This window comes from Megascapheus bottae, chromosome 10 (genome assembly GCF_031878675.1).
Source record: "Megascapheus bottae isolate mThoBot1 chromosome 10, mThoBot2.hap1, whole genome shotgun sequence".
Taxonomy (NCBI): domain Eukaryota; kingdom Metazoa; phylum Chordata; class Mammalia; order Rodentia; family Geomyidae; genus Megascapheus; species Megascapheus bottae.
Window position 1 is genome coordinate 38365616 of NC_143518.1, and position 25391 is coordinate 38391006.

General features: G+C 38.7%; 1 protein-coding gene across 2 annotated transcripts in view; it reads left to right on the plus strand.

Moving 5' to 3' along the window:
- The window catches only part of Ash1l (ASH1 like histone lysine methyltransferase), a 103821-nt gene that overhangs the window by 38546 nt on the left and 39884 nt on the right, over nt 1-25391 (plus strand). For both annotated transcript variants that reach the window (XM_090340797.1, XM_090340795.1), the window contains exons 4-7: nt 8160-8261; nt 11172-11913; nt 15170-15349; nt 22248-22342. In XM_090340797.1, the coding sequence (XP_090196923.1) occupies nt 8160-8261; nt 11172-11913; nt 15170-15349; nt 22248-22342 (1119 nt within the window). The remainder of the gene's footprint in view (nt 1-8159; nt 8262-11171; nt 11914-15169; nt 15350-22247; nt 22343-25391) is intronic.

Sequence of the window (25391 nt, forward strand, 5' to 3'; positions counted from 1 at the left end):
GATTGACCATTAGTAAATATAAATAAAATGAGAAGAGTAGAGATAGAAAATCTTTCATAGTGTTTTGTGAGATGTGTGGATCTGTAGTCAAGCCAGACATAGTTATGTCCATGTACATGAACAGCAAGCAAGACTCACAAAAGTAACCGCACAATAAAGTGCTGGAGCTATGGCTTGATGGTGCATACCTGCCAGGAAAGCACAAAGCACTTGAGTTTGGGTACTGCCCAAAAATAATTTATCACCTTTGGGAAATAATGTTGAACCATCTCCTGCAACAGTTTAAGCAACAGAATATATGATGACAGTACTGGCCTATAACCTTAAATATAAATACCCAAGCTGGATGTGGACATGGTGGCTCACACCTATAATCCTAGCTGCTCAGGAGGCTGAGGTCTGAGGATTGTTCAAAGCCAGCCCGGCCACTAAAGAAGGAGAGACTCTTATCTCCCATTAACCATTAGCCTTGAGCTGGAGAGCTCTGGGACAGCACCCAGGCCAGAGACCAAGCCCCATGACTGACATAAATAAATACCCAGGACCTGGACAGGAAAGTCCATGAGATTCTTATCACTAATCTAACTAGCAAAAAACCAGAAGTGGAGCTGTAACTCAATGGTAAAGCATCAGCCTTGAGCAAAAAAGCTAACCGGCAATGCCCTGGCTCTTGATTTTAGCCACAGTACTGTCAATGAATGAATGAATGACCCATGAATTTATGCTGAAAAGGATAAATCATTGGCTAATGAAATACATGGAAGAAAGGGATTAAATGTTCTTTTGAGTTTTTTTTTATCAGTGTAACTTAGGCTGACCTTGAACTCTCAGTCTTTCTTCCTCCCAAGTGCTGAGATTACAGTTCTAAAATAAATGTTCTTTACTGCCAAATTCCAGATGTATGTAGATCATCTTTCAAAAAGTAGAGATAGAGGGGGGAAAACCAAGACGGGGGTGGGTGGTGGGTGGGGGGGAGGGTAATGGGTACTAAGACATGTGAAAGGGTATCAATGTATGTGAATTAATGCACCTTCTATCTGGCAAATATCATGTAACCCTTTTATTAATTACAATAAAAATTATAAAAAAAGTAGAGATAGTAACTTATTTCTATGGAGAGGGAAAATAGTAACTTTTTAGAAAAGAAGTCTAACATTACCTCAATCAAGTATAAGATTAACTTATAAAGCACTTTGTCCGTGTGTCTTTTTTTTTTTCAAAACCCCAAAACTGGTTTAATCACTTAAATAAAAATTTAAAAAATAGTAGGACACATTCTACATAACTGGCCAGTACAAGGACTGTAGTTTAAGTGGTAGACTGCTAGCCTTAGGCGAAAAGGCTAATAAAGCCCTTAGTTCAAGCCTCCCCTCAACCCACACATATACCAAAATAATAATAATAATAATAATAATAATAATAATAATTAGAACAGGGGAGAAAAAAAAGAACAGTTCTAATTAATACTTATAGAGATAGGAAATGTCTGGCCTGAGGGCCATATAAGGTTCATAAATAGACAAATATTCTCTTGTCTGTGGCCACCTGCCTTTATTGTTCATTTTGTATGGTCCTTTGCCTGGGCTGGGAGAAGGTGTATGCACCTCTTAAGTGTGTGAATGTAGTGGTTAGCTTATTTTTTTTAACTTAACTGTTCCATGCTAACAGAAGACTTCCGTCTAAAATTAGCTTCTTTCAGATGAAATTATAGTAGTATCATACATTTGATGAGATCAGGGTCCCTGCTTTTATATAATCCTGATGATTGATTCTATTTATTTATCCAACTTTGATAGACAAGACACCAAAATTTGGTTGTAGTGGTTTTATAGTTTTGGGAGTTACCAGAGAAATTCCATTTCGGTGAGAGATTTGATTTGTGTATTATGAGAAATGGCCTAATTAGAAGGAGAAAAACAAGCTTTTTTTAACTTAGAAATTGCCAGCACAAGCTCTGAATCATGCTCTCTTGTAGTACATTTAATTGATGAGTCAGACCAAATGTATTGCTTTCTGTATTTCCCGCAATTGCAAACAGCTGTTTTTGTTACAGATCTAGCTTTTGTCTACCATTCAGCTCATTGACAAGAAGCTTCCAGGACTGCACTAAGCTTAAATCATAAGAATTCAGAACTTGAATCTAAAGACCAAAAAAAAAAAACTTGATCAAGGGTTTTCAAAGTTCAGTATTTTATGTTCATATTCTGTCACTGTGGTGTTCATCTTTATTATAACCAGTCTTTGCTGTTTTATTGAAACAGGGACTCTATATGTAGCCCAAGCTGGCCTGGAATTTAATACCTCCACTCAGCCTCCTGTGTACTGGAATTACAGGCATTTACCACTACATATGTCTCTTCAGTTTTGAATCATTTGCTTAAGAAAAAATTCCCAAATAACCTTAACATATGAATAACAAAATAAAAACTTTTGCAGGTGTCAGAGTCTCACACTTGTAATCTTGGCTATTCAGGAGACTGAGATCTGAGGATCTCATTTCAAAGCCACTCTAGGCAGGAAAGTCCATGAGACTCTTATCTTCCCTTAACCAAAAAGCTAGAAATGCGGTTCAGAATGGTAGAATACTAACTTTGAGCAAAAGCATGCTCAGGGACAGCACTCAAGCCCTGAATTCATGCCCCACGACTGGCACAAAAATGAATAATAATAATAATAATAATTAAAATTTTATATGTTTGAATTAATTTATATCATTTTAAAATATTGTTATAAAGGTGATGTACAGAGGGTTACAGTTACATTAGTCTGGTAGTGAGTATATTTTTTGGACTGTGTTAGCCCTTCCCTCACACTCTCCCAGTTTTCCCATCGTGTGGATTTATATCTTTGAGCTGATTGCTGCTTAGTATTTTTCAAAATCCAGCACACTTGGACATGGTAACACATTCCTAACCTCCAGTTTTAGCAGTTAGTCTAGTTGTTGGTTGGTTAGTTGGGATTTGTTACTTTGTGCCAGTTCTTGGGGTTTGATTTCAGGACTTGGGCACTTCGTTTTTTTTCTCAAGACAAAATACTTGACAGTTCTGTGTGAGTAGCAAGTGGTTAGGGTTAGAGTGCTTTTGGTGCTTTTTTTGTGTGATTCATTGAAGAGTCTCATGTATTTCCCTGGTTTTGAAGTGTGATTCTCAGATCTCAGCCTCTTCAGTAGCTAGGGTTACAGGTGGCTCAGCATTAACCTGTTTTGCTATGGTTTACCCAGAGACATTTCTGACATTGGTAAGCATCAAACATTCTGCTTATTTAAATCATTTCCCAGCTAGTTTGGTCTTTAACAATGAACTTCAAACAGTACTATATAACTTTATAATATCTTTAGTAGTGAATTTAGACTAAATAAAAATGCCTTATCCAACCAAACTTGGTTCCATTCATTTCTTTTCTACTATGTATTTGTCACCAGGGAATTTCCCCAAGGCTTCAATTAAATGGTTAGGCCGACTATTTTCGTGTTTTCTTTGTAATGCTCCCCCTTCTCTGCAGACAAAGACAATATTATCCGTGGAAAATTTCCCTACTTACTCTGGTATTACCCCCTGTTTGACTCCATCTTCACCCAAACCTCCGTAATAACAATGTTTCAGTTCCTCTTGTAAAGACTTCAGTATTTCTTGTGACAAATCAGCTTCAAAACAACTTCTTGGTCTCTGCCCATTTTTGTCCATAATGTACGATTTCTTGACTCTTAGGTGTAATCCACTTATGTTCTTTTCTTCAGTTTTCAACTTTTTATCCATGATTTCATCTTATGATTTTCTTATAAATGTACCATCTGCACCATCTTTTCCTCTTTTCATCTAAAGTGACACAAATGTTTTCTCAAAATCTTTAAATAATATCCAGATAAAATCTAGAGAATGTATAATCAGAGCCACTTCCAAGGCACCTTCATATGATTAAGTTTATTTTTAATTCCAATTCCTTATATATATTATTCTAATTTATGATTCCCTCTTTTTCAGTTCCTCTATGTTTAGAAAGACTTTATTTTCTATGAAATAGCAAGTAATCAGTATATATTTATGTTAAAGTCTTACTGTATTTAGTTATATCGTCTGGAATTTGTCTATTTTAACTTCTTTTTTTGTATGTAGAATTTCTGGACCTGTTTCTGAGGCTGTCGTTTGAGTGATATCATTACCCACTAGGGTTTCTACTCAGAAATTTTGTGAACTTCAGAACTACATTCTCTGTCTCCTTGTGAAATACAGAAGTGTTCTGTCTTTCTGATAAATTGAAATGAGTTTAACTCTGATATCTAAAATGTTTTCATATTTTCTGTGTGCATTCTTTTGAAGAAGTATGTTTTCTTGAGAAAATATCAGATTTTCTTGAATTTATACACGCAAACTTCTTTTCTTTTGAAGACTGAAGAGTCTTTCATTCTTACAGGTAGATCTAAACTTACTATTGAGGCATAAGTAAATGTTCTTCATGTGATTAAAAGTAACAAAATACTACCTCTTCCAAGGAAAACATGAATTAGGAAAGCAGGACTGAGAAGTACAAGTAGCAAATTATTGTGTTTCCAAATAAGGAACTAAAGAGAAATACAATTTCTAGCTCAGATTTCTCTCTTGGGCAAATATGATTTTACTGCTGTAATCCAGAATATAATCCCAACCCTAGAGAAGCTATAGTAAGTGAGTTTAGAAGATTGAGTTCAGCATGGCTTTTTCCTATTTGCAACTACCTACTAGCCCTAGAGATAACTGTTTTAGGAGTACATTTTAATTGTATTCACTTTGAATTTTAAAAATAAATATAGCTCCCTAACTGAGTACAGTTTTTTCTCTTCTTTAATTTTTACTTTAATATTGAATATTAAGCTAAATATATCTGAGATAAGCATTTAAAATCTAAAAATTCCATGTAGTTAGAGATAGAGCATGTGCTTAGCATGCACAGAGCCCTAGGGTCAGTCCCTAGGATGCCCTCCCCACCAATGTATCCTTGATAAATACAAAGTTTAGCCTCTAACATTTATAAAACATTCAGTTTTATATTGCTTTAAATTATTTTGGCACTTTTATTTAGGGACTCACAACAAAATAATTCAGAGAGCTCAGGCACGTTTACTTTCCCTGATGCTATAATTTAATACTTAACGCTATACCACACTCAGTTTTGCATATCATTTTGTTTTATATTTGGAAACACAGATATAGTGATCACTTATGAAATAAGCCTGCTAGTTCTCTCCAGACAATATCTTATTCTTCACTAGCCACCCAGCTGCACAATGAAACTTTAAAAACAGCATATTTGTGGCACTGTTTGGAGATATTTGTAGGCTGATTGTTAAGCTGATTTTAACATACTTTCTACATCTTTAACAGGTTGCTGCTTCTTGTACATAAGTTACAGCATCATTTTCCAGTCTTAAATTTTGCTTTACATCATTGGGTAATATTTTTTCAGGTATCTTCATCCTCTTATTGCTCCTGTAATCATTGTTTTGAATGAAATAGGTTCTAGAGATGATGATTATCAAGTTATAGAGAGCTACATCTCAGGAATACAACTTTATTCTCTTTAAATTGGAATCAAATTGTAGCTCCGCTCTGTATGAACAGGGAATTCAAACCTTTAAAAGTAAAAATGAAAACATTCCTGAATGAAGTTTTATTCCAATCTACTATTAAATCCTAAGAATAGGTTGCTGGCCGCCATTACTTTCAGGAAATGAAAAATGGCTCAGAAGCTAAGCAAGCTAAGCCATCTCTCTCTCAATTGTTTCAGTTTCTCAGGAATTGCTGTACAATGCTGCCAATAACGATCTGCGGGGATCTGACCCCCCATTCCACCTCCCACTGCCTCCTCTGCAGCTCCAGATGCCATCAAAAGAAGGAGCTTTGAAGAAAGTGCCTGTACCCTCTTTTACCCTGAGGTGGGTGAGGCCAGGCAGGGTGATCTCAGGATATCCTTATGCTAAAAGGTATAGTTGAAGCCTTCATCCAGACTTTCTTGAAGATGACCAAGAAATTTGAGAAACATTACCAAATAGCCTAGGAATTGAAGATGGAACTCATGAATGGATGGCACAGATGCCATCTGAGATGTCATACATGATGATAAGCACAACCCTAAATAAACTCTTTGAGGGCAGAGACCTCTCTTTCTCTCTCTCTCCCTCTCTCTCTCTCTCTCTCTCTCTCTCTCTCTCTCTCTCTCTCTCTCTCCCCCTCTCTCCTTCCCTCCCCCCTTCCCCATCCCCCCTCCCCCTCTCTCCCTCCCTCTCCTCTCTGAGAGCATAATAAAAATTGCTCTCAAACCCTTTTTTTCTTTGGCACTTAATCTATATTTTTTTGCCCATTCATCAGGAATAATAATATAGTTCAATGATATCTCAAGCTTCTTGACCACTTGTGTCTTCTATCTTGGCTGGATTTCTAGATAGGGAATATATCTGTACCATCTCTGAAGTTTTCAGTATTTTCAGTATTAATACTTAAAATCTTCATTGCTATCCAGATTATACTTCTTAGGTGTTTTATTGTGATAGTTAGCTATTGAGGAACTCTTATCCTGTTTGAATCATATGCCACAGGGATTTTACTGTAGTGTTAGGTTGAAAAAAAAATCCCTTTTGTATCTGTTTTAAGATTCAACAATAAACAGTCTTGATTCTTGGGAAGTTCTTACATAAGCCATCACTGTGTTTTAGAAGCCGGATCAGCATCAAGTTCCCCGAAATCTAATGTTTTATTCTTGAATGGCAAATGTTAGATCTCCCTAAGTAATGCTGCTAGTAGCCTTCTAAAAGAATATTTACAGTGATGTGATTTAACAAACTACTTTTAAAAAATAATGCCAGGTGCAATGGCACTGAAGACGGTGAGACTCTTATCTCCAGTTAAACGTAAAACCAAAAGTGGCGCTGTGGCTCAAGGGGATAGGGCAGTAGCCTTGAGCTGAAGAGCTCTAAGACAATGCGGAAGCCCAGGGGTAGAGTGGTATCCTTGAGCTGAAGAGCTCAAGAACAGCATGCAGGCCCAGAGTCCAAGCCCCACGACCAAAAAATAAAATGAATCTAATGCTTTGCTTTTTCTCCTACAGGAAGAAAAATATTAGAAACTTAGTTCCATTTGTTTCTTCTGTGTTTACTTCAGTAATTTAATCACTTCATTAAAGCGATAACTCTCATCTCCAAGTAGTTGATTTCCTGTATATATATCATTTGTGATTCCTGTTACTTGTAAAACTTTTTGTGATTTTTAAGGCAAAAGTGAATGTTGCAGGGTGCTGTTAGTTCTTTTGACAAATATATGGTGGACATTGATTATATATTCTCATTTGCTGGCTTTTAAGACTATAAGGAAACCAATATCAAAATAACTGTATATTTTATTCAGAAAAATAATGTGTCCTAAACAACATACTTTTCTCGAGCAAGAAATGGATTAAATTCTGTTACGTCGGTTTGGGATTTTGGTAAAATATGAGACTTTGAAAGAAAAAGAATTTGTCTTCATAAGTTCTTATTACAATAAAAAAGTTATACTTCTGTATAAGAAATTGTTTGATGAATATTATTATTGCTAGGTATCTTCATGAGTCTTTATGAATTTAATAAAAAATCTTAGTTTTACTTCTTTATAAGAGATTCTGTCTTATGACCATTGTTATTGCCACTTATCCCATAAATTTTTGTAAGAGAAAAATATAGAATGGAAAAATTATTTCAGTGAGTTAGATAAGAAGCATGAATTTAAGATCTGACCTCTTTTCTGTCATCTGATTCTACTAAGTGAAATACTTAAGTTAGATCTACTTTTCTCACTACAGCTATTAATGGGTTATATGATGAATTTTAATTTAAAAACCAGGAACAGATTTTATCAATATGTTTGTGATTTTGCATAGGATAATCCACAAAAATGCATATATTTTGTTCATTATTCCCTTCAGGAATAGGTTTCCCTTCACTAAGATAACAGGAGAAATTATATAGGATATAGGAAATTGTATTGGCAACATCTTATCCTTTGCCTGTTTTCCTCTCAAATTGCCAACCTACAAGTTGTGTTATTACAGGAAATGGCAGTAACTGCAACTAAAATACTAGTTCTAACACAATGGTTTGACATTGTTGTTTAACCTCAATTTTCTGTGATCTCCATCTTGTTCTGTCTTTCCAGGTTCCCAGTCAACCTCAGATAAACCCTCCCAGCGGCCATCAGAGAGCACAAACGGTAGCCCTACAAGGAAACGGTCTTCATCTGAGAGTACTTCTTCAGCAGGCAAGTATTATCTTTTTTTTTTTTTTATCAGTTTTTCAGAATTGCTTCTCACTTGTTACTTGTGAAAGACAATATAAATTACAAAACCATAAATGACCCTGCTGAATAAAATTCAATAAGAATGTACATTGAAGTGGCTCTGCTAGTCTTTTCTTTAAAAAAAAAAAATTGAACTGTGGTTAATTTGTCATACAGTAAGGGCATGTGAATTGAAGCATGTTAATAAAAAGTTTAGAAATACAAAAGCTGGGTGTGGTAGCTCATGCCTGTAATCCTAGCTACTCAAGAGGCTGAGATCTGAGGATCACAGTTCAAAGCCAGCCTGGGCACTAAAGACCCTGTGAGTCTTATCTCCAATTAATCACTAGAAAACGGGAAGTGGGGCTGTGGTTCCTGGGTAGGGGAGTAGCCTTGAGCTACAAGCGACATAGCCCAGGCCTAGAGGTAGGGTGGTAGCCTTGAGTTGAAGAGCTCAGGGACTGCACCCAGGCCCATAGTTCAAGCCACATAACCCACCCCCCTCCCCTCCTCAAAAAAAGAAAGAAATACATTAAAATATTAAAGTACTAATTTCCAAAGTAATACTCAAAATCTCTGAGGATATATATATATAACAATTACGAGGATTTTCAGCCTTAATTTCTTTTTTTTTTTTTTTTTCGGTGGGTCACAGGGCTTGAACTAGGCCTGGGTATTGTCCCTAAGCTCTTCAGCCCAAGGCTACCGCCCTACCCTTGAGCCAAGCCTTACTTCCCATTTTCTAGTACTTAATTGGAGGTAAGAATCTCAGGTCCTTTGTGCCTGGGCTGACTTTGAACCTTGATCCTAAGATCTCAGCCTCCTGGGTTGCTAGGATTACAGGCATGAGCTAGTGTGCCCAGCTCAGCCTTAATTTCTGAATGTCTAATATTTCAATTTTTAAACTATATACAACTAGGTAGCCCAGGATAGTATGCTTGTATAATTTATGAAAAGATTTAGGACTGGTGGGCTTTTTAAAAATTGGATATTGTATTTTCGTTTGTTTTGATATAATAAAACCCAAACAGGTAGCCTTGGCTAGCTCAGACTCACTACTTAACCCAATATGTCCTCATTGAATAGTATGTGACACCATATTTGATTTGGAGGATATATATATATCAGTTCAATCACAAAATTCTGATCTAATCTCCACAACCAAAGAAGGGAGGGAAAGAAGAAGGGATTTTCTTTGAGTAAAAAAGGTGATACATATTTGTTTTCTGCCTTTTTCGGTGGTTAGAAAGTAGCAAATCATAGCCTCTTTGCTTTTACCTGCTGCGAGTTAGGGTGCTTATCCTTTTTTTTCCTCCCTAGTTTTATCTTGCTTTACTAAATAAATCTTTGCTGGCCTTTTTTTTTTTTTGGTCAGTTGTGGAGCTTGACCGCTGGGCCTGGGCCCAGTCCCTGAGCTCGTCAGCTCAAGGCTACCACCCTACCCCTGGAGCCACTAGTGGTTTCATTGCAGATGAAAGTCTCACGTTCTTCAGTGCCTTGTACTGGCTTTGAACCAAGATCCACAGATCTCAGCCTCCTGAATAGCAACAATTATAGGTGTGAGCTACTGTGCCCAGCTTTTGCTGGCCTTTTTTAAAAAATAAAAAAGTGAGAAATTGTTTTAAATATATTGTTATCAAGAAGTGGTTACTTCATTCCAGGCTATGGGAATAAATTTTCTTGTTTTTGTTTTTTGGGGTTTTTTTTGGGCAGCCCTGGGACCTGAACTCAGGGCCTGAGCACTGTCCTTGAGCCACATTGCCACACAAAAACTACCCACAAAAACTACAAATTTCTTGAACAGTTTGTATACATAAGATATTTCTGAATAAGTGACACTACTGTATTTGAGTAAACAAGTAGGATAATACACAAATAATAGCACCTCCAAAGAAAGGCAAAAGACCATGAAAAAGTTTTGTTTTGTTTTGATTTGGGGGGGTCAGTCATGAGGCTTGAACTCTGGGCCTGGACTTTATCCCTGAGCTCTTCAGTTCAAGGCCACTACCCTACCCCTTGAGCCACAGTGCCACTTCCTCATGACAAGGTTTTTGTAGAATAACATATTAGTTAGTATGACAAGTGTCGTAAAGATGTGATGGTGGTTAGAAATGAGGTTGTAAGGGCTGGGAGTTTGGCCTAATGGTAGAGTGCTTGCCTAGCATATTAAATTGTGGAGAATGAAGTGTGACAGAAGAATACATCAAATCAGTAGATTCTCACTTCAGGTTTGGATATATGAAATTTGATTTGTAGATAAGTATAGTGGTTCATGCCTGTCCTTATGGAGACTGAGGCAGGATAACCTTGAACCCTCAAGATTATCCTGTAGCCTGAGCATGCCTAAGATACACAGCAAGACTGTCTCAAATATAATAAATTAATAAATTTTGAACTATCTTTATAAGATAGAGATGTAAACAGTTGAAAGTAAAAAAACAAAACAGGGGCAGGGAGTTTGGCCTAGTGGTAGAGTACTTGCTTGAGAGTTGGGTTCTGTTTGTTTGGTTTCTGTATTGGAATTTGAATTCAGTTCCTTGAGCTTGCTAATCTGATTCCCTGTCCTTCAAACTATTTCTCCTGCTTTATGGAGTTAAAGAAGAAGAAAAAAGTAATTTCTGGCTTTTTGCTGGTTATTTGGAAATAAGGCTCTGTCAAAAAAGGATGAAGTAACCCACAACCCAAAAGATGGTCTGTATGTGTACCAGTCCTGAGGCTTGAACTCTGGGCCTGGTTGCTGTCCTTGAGCTTTTATGCTTAAAGCTATATAGTGAGACTCTTATCTCAAAAAAGAAGAAAAACAGAAGTAAGTTATTTCAATAACTAGCTATAATCAGTGTTTGTCTATATGTGATTGTTGTTGTGTTTTGGTTTTTTTTTTTTTTTTTTTAGTAAACGGAGTTTCCTCCCGAAGTCCAAGATTGGTTTCTTCAGTGGATGATTCTGTGGATAGTTTGCTGCAGCGGATGGTACAGGAAGACCAGGAACCTGTGGAGAAAAATATTGACGCTGTGATTGCAACTGCCTCTGCACCTCCCTCCTCTACTCTAAGCTGTAGCCACAGCAAAGAGCGAACCCTGGGAAAACCAGATAGTCTTCTAGTGCCTACCACCCCAAGTGACTCTTGTAGTACTAACATTTCACTTCTTTCTGAAAAGTTGTCAACAAGCAGCTGTTCCTCCCATCATATCAAAAGAAGTGTAGTGGAAGCGATGCAGCGCCAGGCTCGGAAAATGTGCAATTATGACAAAATCTTGGCCACCAAGAAAAACCTAGACCATGTCAATAAAATTTTAAAAGCCAAAAAGCTTCAAAGGCAAGCAAGAACAGGAAATAACTTTGTGAAACGCAGACCAGGCCGACCTAGAAAATGTCAACTCCAGGCTGTAGTATCCATGCAAGCTTTCCAGGCTGCCCAGTTTGTCAACCCAGGATTAAATGAAGGTGAAGAGGAATCAGCACTGCACCTCAGCCCTGATACAGTTACTGATGTAATCGAGGCTGTTGTTCAGAGTGTAAACTTGAACTCAGAACATAAGAAGGGATTGAAGAGGAAAAATTGGTTATTGGAAGAACAGACTAGGAAGAAACAGAAGCCATTAATAGAAGAAGAGGAGCAAGAAAATAATAAAAGGTATTTATTTCCTTCTTTAAAATATTATGTGAGAGGACCGGGAGTTTGGCCTAGTAGTATAGTGCTTGCCTAGCATGCACGAAGACCCGGGTTCGATTCCTTGGTACCACATACATAGAAAAAAAGCCAAAAGTGGTGCTGTGGCTCAGGTGGTAGAGCTCTAGCCTTGAGAAATGTCCAAGGACAGTACTCAGGCCCTGAGTTCAAGCCCCACAACTGGACAAAAAAAAATATTATGTGAGAGAACTGTGTGTGTCTGATAGAATGTCATACTAGTAAGCACAAGGTCCTGACTTCAGACATCATTACCACCAAAAAAATTTAGGGAAATATTGTTTGAATAATCACACTTTATAAATACTAATACACCTATACACCTGAATTATTCTATCAACCTTTACCACTGAACTCAGAGCCTGAGCACTGTCCCTGAGCATATTTATTTATTTTATTCATTTATTTATTTTTGTGGGTCATGTGGCTTGACCTCTGTGCCTGGGTGCTGTCCCTGAACTCTTCAGCTCAAGACTACCGCCCTACCCCCTTGAGTCCAGTACCACTTCTCCTTTTCTAGTGATTTTCTAGTTTCAAGGTCTTTAGTGCCGAGTCTGTTTTTGAACCAAGATCCTCAGATCTCAGCCTCCTGAGTAACTAAGATTACAGGCATAAGCCATCTCACCCAAAACATTTTTATTGTTGCTCCAGGCTCAAACATTCTGCCAGTTGAGCCACAGCTCTACTTAATGTATTTTTATTGGTTAATTGGAAATAAGAGTTTCACAGACTTTTTTCCAAGCTGGTTTTGATCAACCTTATATCTTAGCCTCCAAAGTAGCAGGATTACGGGCATGAGCCACCAGCGGTTGACTATTTGTCATTTTACTATGTAAAAACTATTCTTGTACTGAAGGTTGGTTGGCCCATGCTTATCATCCTAGCTACTCAAGAGGATGAGATCTAAGGATAACAATTTGAAGCCAGCAAGGGCAGAAAAGTCTGGGAGACTACCTCTAGTTAACCAACAAAAGGCTACACCTAGATGTGTGGCTCTAGTAGGACAGCACCTGCACGATTTAAAAAAATAAACTAAAGGAGGGTGGCCCACACCTATAATCCTAGCTGCTCTAGAGGCTGAGATCTGAGGCATTAAAGACCTTAATCTCCAATTAATCGCTGGAAAACGGGAAGTGGGCCTGTAGCTTCAGGGGTAAGGCATTATCCTTGAGCTGTAAAGCTCAGGGGCAGCGCCCAGGCTCTCTGAGCTGAAGCCTATGACCCACCAAAAAAAAAAAAAAAAACCTAAATGAGAACACTAGGCCCTGAGTTCTAGTTCTAATATTGACAACAACAACAACAAAAGAAAAGTAGTGCATACTTGTAGTTCTAGCATTTAGGGGGCTAAAGCAGGGAAATTGGAAGTTCAAGACCAGTTGATCTACATATCAAAAGATTGTGAGGGGAAATTTGTGAACAAAGAAGTTACAAAATCATAAAGTCTTTCCATTTCCTTACAAATGGGTTGATGTCGTTCTTTCTGACAGCAGCATAGAATTCCATTGTGTATAAATACCACATCTTGTTGATCCACTCAACTACTGAGGGACATCTGGGTTGGTTCCATATCTTTGCTATGGTAAATAGTACTGCAATGAACATCATTGTGCTAGTGGATTTAGTATGCCCTTGATAAACCACAATTTAAAAGAAGATAATAGAGCTGGAGGCATGTCTCAAGTGGTGTAACATGAACAGTGAACAGTTTAAAAAAAAAAAAAAAAAACAGGCCAGGAGCCTAGCCTAGTGGTAGTGTGCTCACTTAGCATGCATAAAGCCCTGGGTTCTATTCCTTGATACCACATACTCAGAAAAAGCTGGAAGTGGTGCTGTGGCTCAAGTGGTAGTCCACTAACCTTGAACAAAAAGTTTTTGTCCAAGGACAGTGCCCAGGTCCTGAGTTCAAGCCCTAGGACTGGCAAAAAACAAAAAAATATTTTATGGAAGACTAAAAATGGCTATTATATAGCCAAAATTAGCCAGGACTGGTAGCTCAAAGGCTGACAATCAGATATTTTAGTTCAGAGCCAGACTGGATTAAAAAAAAAAGTCTAAAATATTCCATCTCTAATTAGCAATATGCTAGATTAAAAGCATAACTCAAGTGATAGGATGGCCACTATGAACAAGAAAGTTCATTGAGGGTCTGGGAGTTTGGCCTAGTGGTAAGAGTGCTTGCCTAGTATGTACAAAGACTCAGATTTGATTCCTCAGTACCACATATATAGGGAAAAAAAAAGCTGGAAATGGTATTGTGGCTCCCGTGGTAGAGCTCTAGCCTTGAGAAAGCCCAAGGACAGTGCTCAGGCCCTAAGTTCAAGGCCCAGGACTGGGGGGAAAAAAAAGTTCATTGAAAGTTAGACACTGGTGGCTCATGCCTATAATCCAGGTAATTAGAAGTTGAAATCTGAGGATCCTGCTTCAGAGACAACCCAGGCAGAAAAACCTGAGTGCGAGGTCATAGAAGGTGGAGCTAAGGGGTGTATATTTCTGTCCTGATCATGTCATCATGCTTTCTAAATTCATATTCTTCTCCATCCCTCCCTGCCTCTCTGTCTTCACCTCTGCGCCTTATAATTTCATTCTCTAGGGGGAATGAAAGAGGGAGAAAAACATGAGAAGTAATGTACTCACTACCTGACGAATATAACTGTAACTCCACTATACTTTACTCTGACAATAAAATACAATAAAACAAAATAAAAATTGAATAAAAATAATTTCATTCCGTAGCCAAAGCTAAAGTGTGAGTGTGTATGTATGCATGCATGCATGTATGTATGTATGTATGTATGTATGTATGTATGTATGTTTTGTGTGTGTGTGTATGACTACGCACACTTAAGTTTATTGCTCCCAGGGCTTGAACTCAAGATCTGGGTGCTGTTCCTGAGTTACTTTTGCTCAAAACTAGCCCTCTTATCACTTGAGCCACAGCTCCACTTCCAGCTTTCTTTGGTGGTTTATTGAAACCTGCCTGGGTTGACTTCAAACTGTGATCCTCAGATCTCAGCCTCCTGAGTAGCTAAGATTATAGGTGTGAGCCATTATAGGCCAGCAGGCTGACCATTTTTTATCTCTTTTATTTATTTCTTTTTTCATTGTCTTCTCTCTCTTTTTTTTCTTAATTCCTATGATATTTTTAAAGACAATCATTGGTAGGAAAAACAATAACATCTTTAAACTTCTCTTTCTAATTTAGTTTTACAGAAGTACCAGTTGAAATTCCCAGTCCTCTAGAAACCCCAGCCAAACCTCCTGAACCTGAAAATACTTTCCAACCCGTGCTATCTCTCATCCCAAGAGAAAAGAAGGCCCCACGTGCCCCAAAGAAAAAGTATCAGAAAGCTGGACTGTATTCTGATGTTTATAAAACTACAGAGTAAGTAGCAATAACTTGCAATTGACATTCTTTTAATACATATCATTCTTTCATTTGTGACCAAAAAAATACATGTACTATCACAAAACAGTATGTTATATTTAATCACTATATGTTAATTTTAATCACTTCTGTTCACTATACTCATGATATGCTACACTGTGTTGTGTAGGGTTAATTATATTCCCTGATTTTTATTTTTTCTTTGGTTTCCTAGGTTACATTCTAGTTTTGAAGCCTTTTTTTTTCCTAATTAAAAATAGAAAAAAATGCACTGTAACTAAAATGATACTAATAATGATTTAGTTGATTTCTCAGTGATTGAGTGCTGTGTTACACTTTGTCAGATAATTAACTTATTCTTCCTCATTTGAAGAACTTCATGGTTTTTTCTTCCTGACAAGTACAACTTAATAGCCAACCAAGAAGAAATAGCCACTGTATCAAGTAAGAACTATTCTACAGAATAGAATAGTGTTAGATTTGAAGAAGCAGATAGTACTTTTGTAGGTGTAGAGGCTAGTCCATCAGAGGAAACAGCATGTAAAATGGCAGACAACCAGCCATAGTAATCACACTATTCTCAGCACCTCAGGAGGTTGAGATCTTAAAAACTTGTTCAAATCTGGACTTGGCAGGCAAATTCATGAAAACTCTTATTTCTATTTAACCAGTAAAACTGCTGAAACTGGAGGTATGGCTTTAATGATACAGTCTGAGCCCAAAAGAGTAAGGCCCTTTTAGGTCAAACCCTAGTTCCAGCACACACCAAAGGGAGAGGACTCTAAACGTTTTTTCAGATAAATGTACTAACAGCAATGGTTGTTAGGAATCTTAGCCTTGCGGCTGGGAGTTTGGCCTAGTGGTAGAGTGCTTACCTAGCATGCACAAAGACCTAGGTTCAGTTCCTCAGTACCACATACATAGAAAAAAGCTGGAAGTGGTGCTGTGGCTCAAGTGGTAGAGCACTAGCCTTGAGAAAAGTCCAAGGATAGTGCTCAGGCCCTGAGTTCAAGCCGTATGACTGGCAAAAAAAATAAAATCTTAGCCTTGCCCAGGTGCAGAGTTTAAACCCCATAACCTCATGACTGGGGTGAGGGTGAGGGGGCGTTGAGTATGATAGAGCACAATTGTTCTCTTGAAAAGAGGATCATAGTCTCTATAGTCTCCAGAGCCCTGGGGAGGTGGGGGAAGATACAAGATTGGAGCTGAAAAATAACTAAAAAGCAAAAGCAATAAAAGACTGGAAATATGTATAGGTCAATCATAGAACACCTACCTAACAAACTCTAAGCCTTGGATTCAAACTCTGCTTTCTCCAAGAAAAAAAGAAGAAAGAAGAAAAGCAGAAACTTACTACCTGGCTTTATGGTCAGTTCATATATAAAATAGTTAATCTTCATTTCAGTAGAGATAAAGATTTGTCTGCTAATGTTAAGAATCTCAAGGACAAAGTAACAAATGGGAAGAGGCAAAAAAAAAAAAAGACCTTTTTCTTTATCAACTGTTCTGTAAGACCACACAGTTCATATTATTAAAAATGAGCCATGCTGGGCACAAGTGGCTCATGTCTATAATCCTAGCTACTTTAGGAGGCTGAGATCTGAGGATTGCAGTTTAAAGCTAACCAGGGCACAAAAGTCTATGAGACTCCTATCTCCAATTAACCATCAGAAAACCAGACTCACCGTGACTCACCAGCACTAGCTTTGAGCTCAATAGTTCAGGGACAGCACCCAGGCCCAGAGTTCAAGCCCCGCAATGACCATCCCCCCGTACCCCACCCAAAAAAATTTGGTAACTCATACCTATAATCTTAGCTACTCAGGAGGCTAAGATCTGAGGATCACAGTTCGAAACCAGTCCAGGCACGAACGTTCATGAGACTTATCTCCGATTAACTACTCAGAAAAAGCTAGAAGTGGTGCTATGGCTCAAGTGGTAGAGTACTAGCTAGCCTTAAGCACAGAGAGGCTTTAGGATAGCACCCAGGCCCTGAGTTCAACCCTCAGAATCAGTACCCCTCCCCCTCAAAAAGATGGAAGGAGTAAAAATTGATCAAGATGCATCGTATACCCGCTTAGTGAATAACTAAATGAAATAAAACAATAAGGGATTGATATGTAGCTCAGTGGTAAAGTGGATGCCTAACAGGTGGAGGCCCTGGGTTTAAAGTCCAATTCTTTTTTTTTTTCTTATGTTAGTTTTTGGGTTTTGCTGGTCCTTGGGCTTTAATTCAAGGCCTGAACGCTGTCCATAGGCTTTCTCAAGGTTAGAGCTCTACCATTTGTGCCACAGCATCACTTCCGACTTTATATATATATACTTTATATATGTATATATATTTATATATATGTATGTATATATGTATATATGTGTGTGTGTGTGTGTATGTGTGTGTGTGTGTGTGTGTGTGTGTGTATGTATGTATGTATGTATGTATGTATGTATGTATGTATATATGAAACCAAGGAATCAAACCCAGGTCTTCCTGCATACTACCACTTTTTTTGGAGGGGTGGGGGAGTGGGTCATGGGGCTTGAACTCCTGGCCTGGATGCTGTTCCTGAGCTCTTCAGCTCAAGACTACTTCCCTACCCTTGAACCACAGTCCTACTATCTGTTTTCTAGTAGTTAATTGGAGATAAAAGTCTCTAGTTCTTTGTACCTAGATTGGCTTTGAACAGTGATCTTCATATCTCAGTAGCTAAGATTACAGACTTGAGTCACACACCTGGATTCCTCCAGGATATTCTTTTTTTTTTTTTTTTTTTTTTTTGCCAGTCCTGGGCTTGAGCTCAGGGTCTGAGCACTGTCCTTGGATTTTCTCATGGCTAGAACTCTACCACTTGAGCCTCAGCACCACTTCTGGCTTTTTCTATATATGTGGTACCAAGGAATCGAACCCGGGTCTTCGTGCATGCTAGGCAAGCACTTTAACCACTAGGCCAAACTCCTGGCCCCTCCAGGATATTCTTACCTCCAATTAATCACAGAAAAAGGGAAGTGGTGCTATAGCTCAAAATGGTACATGAGATCTGAGGAACTCAGTTCAAAGCCAGCTAGGGCACTAAAGTCTTTGGACTCATATCCAATCAACTACTAGAAAACCAGAAAACTGAAAGGGTCCCTTGTGGCTCCAGGGGTAGGGCAGTATCCTTGAGCTGAAGAGCTCAAGGACAATGCCCAAGACCAGAGTTCAAGCCCCACAACTGACAAAAGATTTAAAAAAATTAAAAAAACTATGGTTCTAAGCAGTTATTTATTTGATCTGATTGATTTTTTTGTTGTTGTTGTTAGTCCTGGGCTTGAGCTCAGGGCCTGATTAATGTCCTTGGACTTTCTCAAGGCTAGCGCTCTACCACTTGAGCCTCAGCACCACTTCCGGCTTTTTTCTATGTATGTGGTACCGAGGAATCGAACCTGGGTCTTCGTGCATGCTAGGCAAACACTCTACCACTAAGACAAACTCCCGGTCCTTGATCTGATTGATTTTGATAACAAAAAATATAACTTTAAACTTAATTGTATTAGTTTGGTTTTGTTTAGCCAGTACTGTACTTGAACTCAGAACCTTTTTCTCTTGTTCAGCTTAGCTTTTCCATTCAATTTCCTGGTGCTCTACTATTTAATTCATCCCTTCAGTCTGTAATTTGGCTGGTTAATTGGTGATAGAGTATCACACTTTGCTCTCTGTGCTGGCTTCAAATCATAATCCTCAGATCTTAATCTCCTAAATAGCTGGCATTACTGGCATTTTAAGGGTAAGGTTGTAGCCTGGAGCTGAAGAGCCAGGCCCAGGGTTCAAGCCCTATGCCCCCCCATCCGAAAAAATAATAATGATAAGTCCATTAATTTAATGTCTTTTAGAATTTGTAACTGTTTTCCAAGTTCCGTACCACTACTTTAAAAATGTTATCTGAGGGGCCAAGAGTTTGGCTTAGTAGTAAAGTACTTGCCTAGTATGCACAAAAACTCGTGTTTGATTCTCAGTACCACATACATAGAAAAGCCAGAAGTGGTGCTGTAGCTCAAGTGGTAGAGCACTAGCCTTTTGAGAATAAAGCCCAAGGTCCGTGCCTAGGCCCTGAGCTCAAGTCTCAGGACTAGCAAAAGAAAAACAAAAAACTGACATCATTTCTGGCTTCCACTGGACCACTTCAGTCATACAGCTTTTTTCCCCTTCCTTTCTTCCTTCCTTTCCCTTTTTCTTTCTTTTTTTTTTTTTTTTTTTTTTTTTTTTTTTTTTTGTCTGTTGTGAGGTGAAAACTCAGCCTAAGCTCTGTCTCTGTCCCTTAGCCTCTTTCTGCCCAAAGCTCTGTCACTTGAACCACAGTGCCACTTAAGATTTTTGAGTAGTTTATTGGTGATAAGAGTCTCAGGAAACTTCACTGGCCAGGCTGGCTTCAAACCGCTTACCTTCAGAGTCTCAGCCATGTAAGCCACTGGCACTGACCAGCTGGCCTCATTCTAACTTAAGCCAGCTCATCCTCTGGCTGGTCTTCCTTTGTTTTCCATACCCTATCATAACTGACATTAAATGTATGCTTCATAGACTGTCACTTCAGATAAGCCTTCTTGGTCTTGCTATGATCCAGGCAGGCCTGAGTTCAATATTCATTTTTCTTATCCTTCCAAGTAGACTACAGGCCCAGTTAGTCTTTGCTCATTTTTTGCATATATTATTTTCTAAAATGTTTCCTGTATTCTTTCATTTTTATTCTACAAGACCTTACTCTGTTGCCCAAGTTGGTGTGTATGGAACTCAAGATCTTTGTGCCTCAACCTTACTGGGATTGTAAGTGCACACTCCCTGCCAACCCCCAAGTCTCATGCCTGTAATCCTAGCTACTCAGGAGGCTGAGATCCGAGGATCAAGGCTCAAAGCCAGCCCAGCACCAACAAAGACTGAGAGACTGGGGCTGGGAGTTTGGCCTAGTGGTTAAAGTGCTTGCCTAGCATGCATGAAGACCTGGGTTCGATTCCTCGGTACCACATACATAGAAAAAAGCTGGAAGTGGTGCTGAGGCTCAAGTGGTAGAGCTCTAGCCTTGAGAAAATCCAAGGACAGTGCTCAGGCCCTGAGCTCAAGCCCAGGACTGGCAAAAAAAAAAAAAAGACTGAGAGACTCTTATCTCCAATTAACCACCAGAAAAAGTGTTAGAGCAATGACCTTGAGCTAAATTGCTCAGGGACACCACCCAGCCCAGAATTCAAGCCCCATAATCAAAAAAAAAAAAAAAAAAGAAAGAAAAAGAACCTTACTTAACCTCATAGAACATTTATTCCCAAATCTGTAAACTAGAATCAACATTACCTCTTACCTGCTTCATGATATTGATACAATAATGTCTGAAAGTACTTTTTAAATTGTAGCTGTAATATCATCATTAAAATTAGAACTGAAATGGAAGCTGGTGGCTCATACCTGTAATCCTAGCTATTTGGAAAGCTGTGAGAGGCTGAGTTCAAGACAAACCTGGACATCAGTGTTGTTGAAACCCCTTGAGCAATAGCTGAAGTAGGTAGTGCACACATGTTACTCTGGTTTCATATAGGAAATGTAAATAGGCAGATTGGGGACTCAGCAAAGGGTTAGAAACCCTGTCAAAGATAACCAATACTAAAAATGGTTGGAGGCATGACTTAGTAGTAGAGTTCAACTCCTACTACTGCACAAAAGAAAGAAATAGAACCCCGGTCCCTTCTGCAAAACTGTTAAAAAAAATGCTAAAGAACTTTTTTTGTTGTTACCAATCCTAGAGTGTGAATTCAGGGCCTGTCTTTTATCCCTAAGCCTCTGCTCAAGGCTAGCACTCTTAGCACTTGAGCCCCATTGCCACTTGTGGTCTTTCCTGTTTATGTGATACTAAGGAATCAAACCCATGGCTTCTTGCATGCTAAGCAAGTACTCTGCCACTAAGCCACATTCCCAGCCCAGCCTTTTTTTTAAAAAAGGACTTTCCAGAAATAAAGGTCAAATTTTACCTGTAATATTAGCTACACAGGAGGCTGAGATCTGAGGATCAAGGTTCAAAGCCAGCCCAGGCACAAAAGGACCTAAGACTCTTATCTCCAGTTAACCTCTAGACAATGGGAAGTGAGGCCTGGCTCATGGATAAGACGGAAGCCTAGAGCTGAAGAGCTCAGGGACAGCACCCAGGTCAAGTTCAAGCCTTATGACCCCCACAAAAAAAAAAGTCAAAATTTTAAACATTAGAAAATATTTGGTACCCCGTCTGAAAACTGTATTTTTGTATTTTGGGGGGTCAGGCATCTTGAATTCAGAGCCTAGGCACTGTCTCTGAGCTCTTTTTCGTCAGGGCTAATACTCTATCACTTTGGGCCACAGTGCTTTCTCCTTTTTTTGTTTTCTTTTTCTAAGTATGTGGCGCCAAGGAATCAATCCCAGGTCTACATGCATGCTAGGCAAGCACTCTACCACTAGGCCAAACTCCGGGCCCCTGTTTTTTCTTTTTCTTTTTTTTTTGCCTGTCCTGGGCTTGAGCTCAGGGCCTGAGCAGCACTGTCCTTGGACTTTCTCAAAGCTAGAGCTCTACCACTTGAGCATCAGTACCACTTCTGGCTTTTTTTTTATGTCTGTGGTACCAAAGAATCGAACCTGGATCTTTCTGCATGCTAGGCAAGCACTCTACCACTAGGCCAAACTCCAGGCCCCCTGTTTTTTCATTTTTTTGTTTGTTTTGAATGTTCACTGGAGATAAGAATCTCACTGGGAGTTTTCTGCCCAGGGTGGCTTTGAACCACAATCCTCAGATCTCAGCTGTCTGAGTAGGTAGACCTGACCTTGAGACTTTAAACAAATGCTGTTATTTGTAGTGGACAAGAGAAGGAATTTCATTGCCCTTAACTGTTTATCACTCTTTTCTGATCACAGCCCAAAGAGCCGATTAATCCAATTAAAGAAAGAGAAACTGGAGTATACTCCAGGAGAGCATGAATATGGATTATTCCCCGCTCCTATTCATGTTGGTGAGTACTAAGTCTGCACAGTGTATTGCTGAGGTTATGTAATTTCCTTGGGTTTGAAGGAAGTGTCTGTGTTGTTAGTTACAGCTTGTTACCATTTAATTTACATATATTCTCAGTAATTCTGTACATTATTAAATGCTTCCTAGCTAGCACAAGGCCCTGAGTTCAAGCCCTAGTAACACCAAAAAGATTATTTAAGCATCTTTTTTTTTTTTGCCAGTCTTGGGCTTAAGCTCAGGGCCTGAGGACTGTCCTTGGATTTTTCTCAAGGCTAGAACTCTACCACTTGAGCCTCAGCACCACTTCTGGCTTTTTCTAAGTATGTGGTACCAAGGAATCAAACCCAGGTCTTCATGCATGCTAGGCAAATACTCTACCACTAGGCCAAACTCCCGGCCCCAAAAAGATTATTTAAAATTCCCATCGAAGAGAAAATAACCATTTTGTCCTCAGTGAGAAACTTTTAACCTAGATCTTGAAATAAAACTCTTAAATTGTCCAAGAGGATGAGAGTGCTAATTCTAGGGGAATTAACAGTAATAATGAGTAATCTATTATTTTTATTATAAATAATGATCATAGCTCTAGTTTTCCACACTAGTTGGTTGCTAACATTACAGTTTGTAGCCAGTGGTCTGTACAGTAAATAAATAATGCAAGAAACTACCCAGGTATAGGAATGTCTTATTCCACTACTGGTGTTTCAACTCAGGACCTCAAGCTGTCACTTGGCTTTTTTGCTCAAGGCTGGTACTCTTAACACTGTCTCACATCTCCACTTACTGCTTATTGCTAGTTAACTGGAAATAAGTGTGTCATGATCTTTTCTCCCTGGTTTGGCTTTGAACTACAATCCTCAGATTTCAGCCTTCTGACTAGCTAACATTACAGGCCACTGATACTCTGTTTACAAGTGTCTTTTTACTAATGGTTAAATAAACTGAAAATCAGGCTGTTGTTTGGTACTATTTATTTTTTCTGGACAGTCTTTATTTTGTTGTTCATAATTTTTTATGTATGATTATGGCAGTCCTGAGGTTTGAAATCAGGACCTACATCCTTTCCTGAGCTTCTTTTGCTCAAGGCTAGTGCTCTACCACTTTGAGCCACAAACCCCTTTCAGCTTTTGTTGGTTAACTGAGACAGAGTCTCACAGACTTCAATGCTCAGCTAGCTTTGAAACAGGACCCTCAGGTCTCAGCTTCCTGAGTAGCTAGGATTACAGGCATGAGCCACCATTACCTGGCAACATGTCACTTGTGAGAAGTATGTTACAAAAGACCATGATTATAAAAGGGAAGACCTAGTTTTCTCTATCTGATAATAATTATGTCACTAAAAGTTATATAAATAAAATAATGAGCCAGACACTGGTGCCTCATACCTATAATCCTAGCCACTTGGGAGGCTGAGATCTGAAGATCATGGTTCAAAGCCAGCCTGGGCCAGAAAGTCTATGAGATTCTTAAATCTCCAATTAAACACCAAAAAAGCCAAAAGTAGAGCTGTGTCTCAAGTGCTAGAACACAAGCCTTGAAGCACACAAAGGTTCAGACACAGTGCTTAGGCCCTAAGTTCCAAGCCCTAGGACAGGCATGCTCATGCACACGTGTATGTGTGTACCTTTCTTAGGAATGATACCCCAGTACTTCCAGGGGTGGACATCACATTTGGTAATGTCACACCATAGATTTCATCAGAGAAAATCCCTCTCTATGTATTGGAAAACTGAGGCTCACAGTACTGAATATAAGATATTCAAAATTTCAGTGTTCACTGAAAGCTCAGATTTTACTTTGGGCAACAGATATTTTCAGTCATATGTACTTTGGTTTGATTTTTGTTGAGGCAGTGTTAGGTAAGAACTCTATTCCAGCTTTGTTAGATTTGCTTCTTAAGGTCATATGGTCATGTCGTTTTTTAATTGTTTAAGTCAAAATGTTGTTCCATAAAATAAAATCACTAGTTCAACCATTAATTAACCATTCAAATACTTGTATGACTGTTTTTCCTTGAGATTGCCATCGCACTCCAGTATGCAGTAAAATGCATTATAGGTATAAGTCACCAGCACCTGGCCAAGGGCATTTTTAAATGACTGACTGGCTCGTCAACTCCCACCCAGGTTTTTAGTGAATAGAATACAGTGACTTCCAAAACTGTTTATGCTACAGATTTAAAATACAGTTCCCTTTATTTTTTTGTTTTTGTTTTGTTTTGTTTTTGTTAGTCGTTGGGCTTGAAATCTGAACTCTGGGCCTGCATGCTGTCCCTGAAACTCTTCAGCTCAAGGCTACCCTTGAGCCACAGCGCCACTTCCTTATAGTACAGTTTCTTTCACACCATTAATACAAGTGTTGGCATAACAAAGAAGGTATACAACATCTTAACAGAATCATTGAAATTGATTTTTGCCTTTGTATATCCTTTCTAGTCAGCAGAGTAGTCTTTGAGAATTGCTGGTCTAGAAACAAAGGAAATGCAAATAGCCAAGACAGTAAAGTGATTGATTGATTGATTGATTTTTGCCAGTCCTGGGCTTGAGCTCAGGGCCTGAGCACTGTCCTTGGACTTTCTGAAGGCTAGAGCTCTACCACTTGAGCCTCAGCACCACTTCCGGCTTTTTTCTATGTATGTGGTACCGAGGAATCGAACCCGGGTCTTCATGCATGCTAGGCAAGCACTTTAACCACTAGGCAAAACTCCCGGCCCCCAGTAAAGTGATTTATGTGTTTAAGAAAGCAGAAAGCTCATACTGAGTAGGAAGCTGAAGAGCATTTTTATGGTAATAAAGGGACTTAACGTAGTTTTTCAATAAGTAGGAAATAAGGTTAACAGGGATTTCCTCTTTTGCTAGCCAACCTTAAACTATAAATAATGTCAGATGTTGGATGTACTGTGGCTAGTAACTTGAACACTGAGAATATTTTGGTCTTCATGATGACCTGTATATTTTGGTCATAATTTCACTATGTGTCTTTGTTTCTTAGAGACTACTGTAAATTTAAGGCAGCACACATTTATAATCCCAGTACTCAATAGGCAGAGA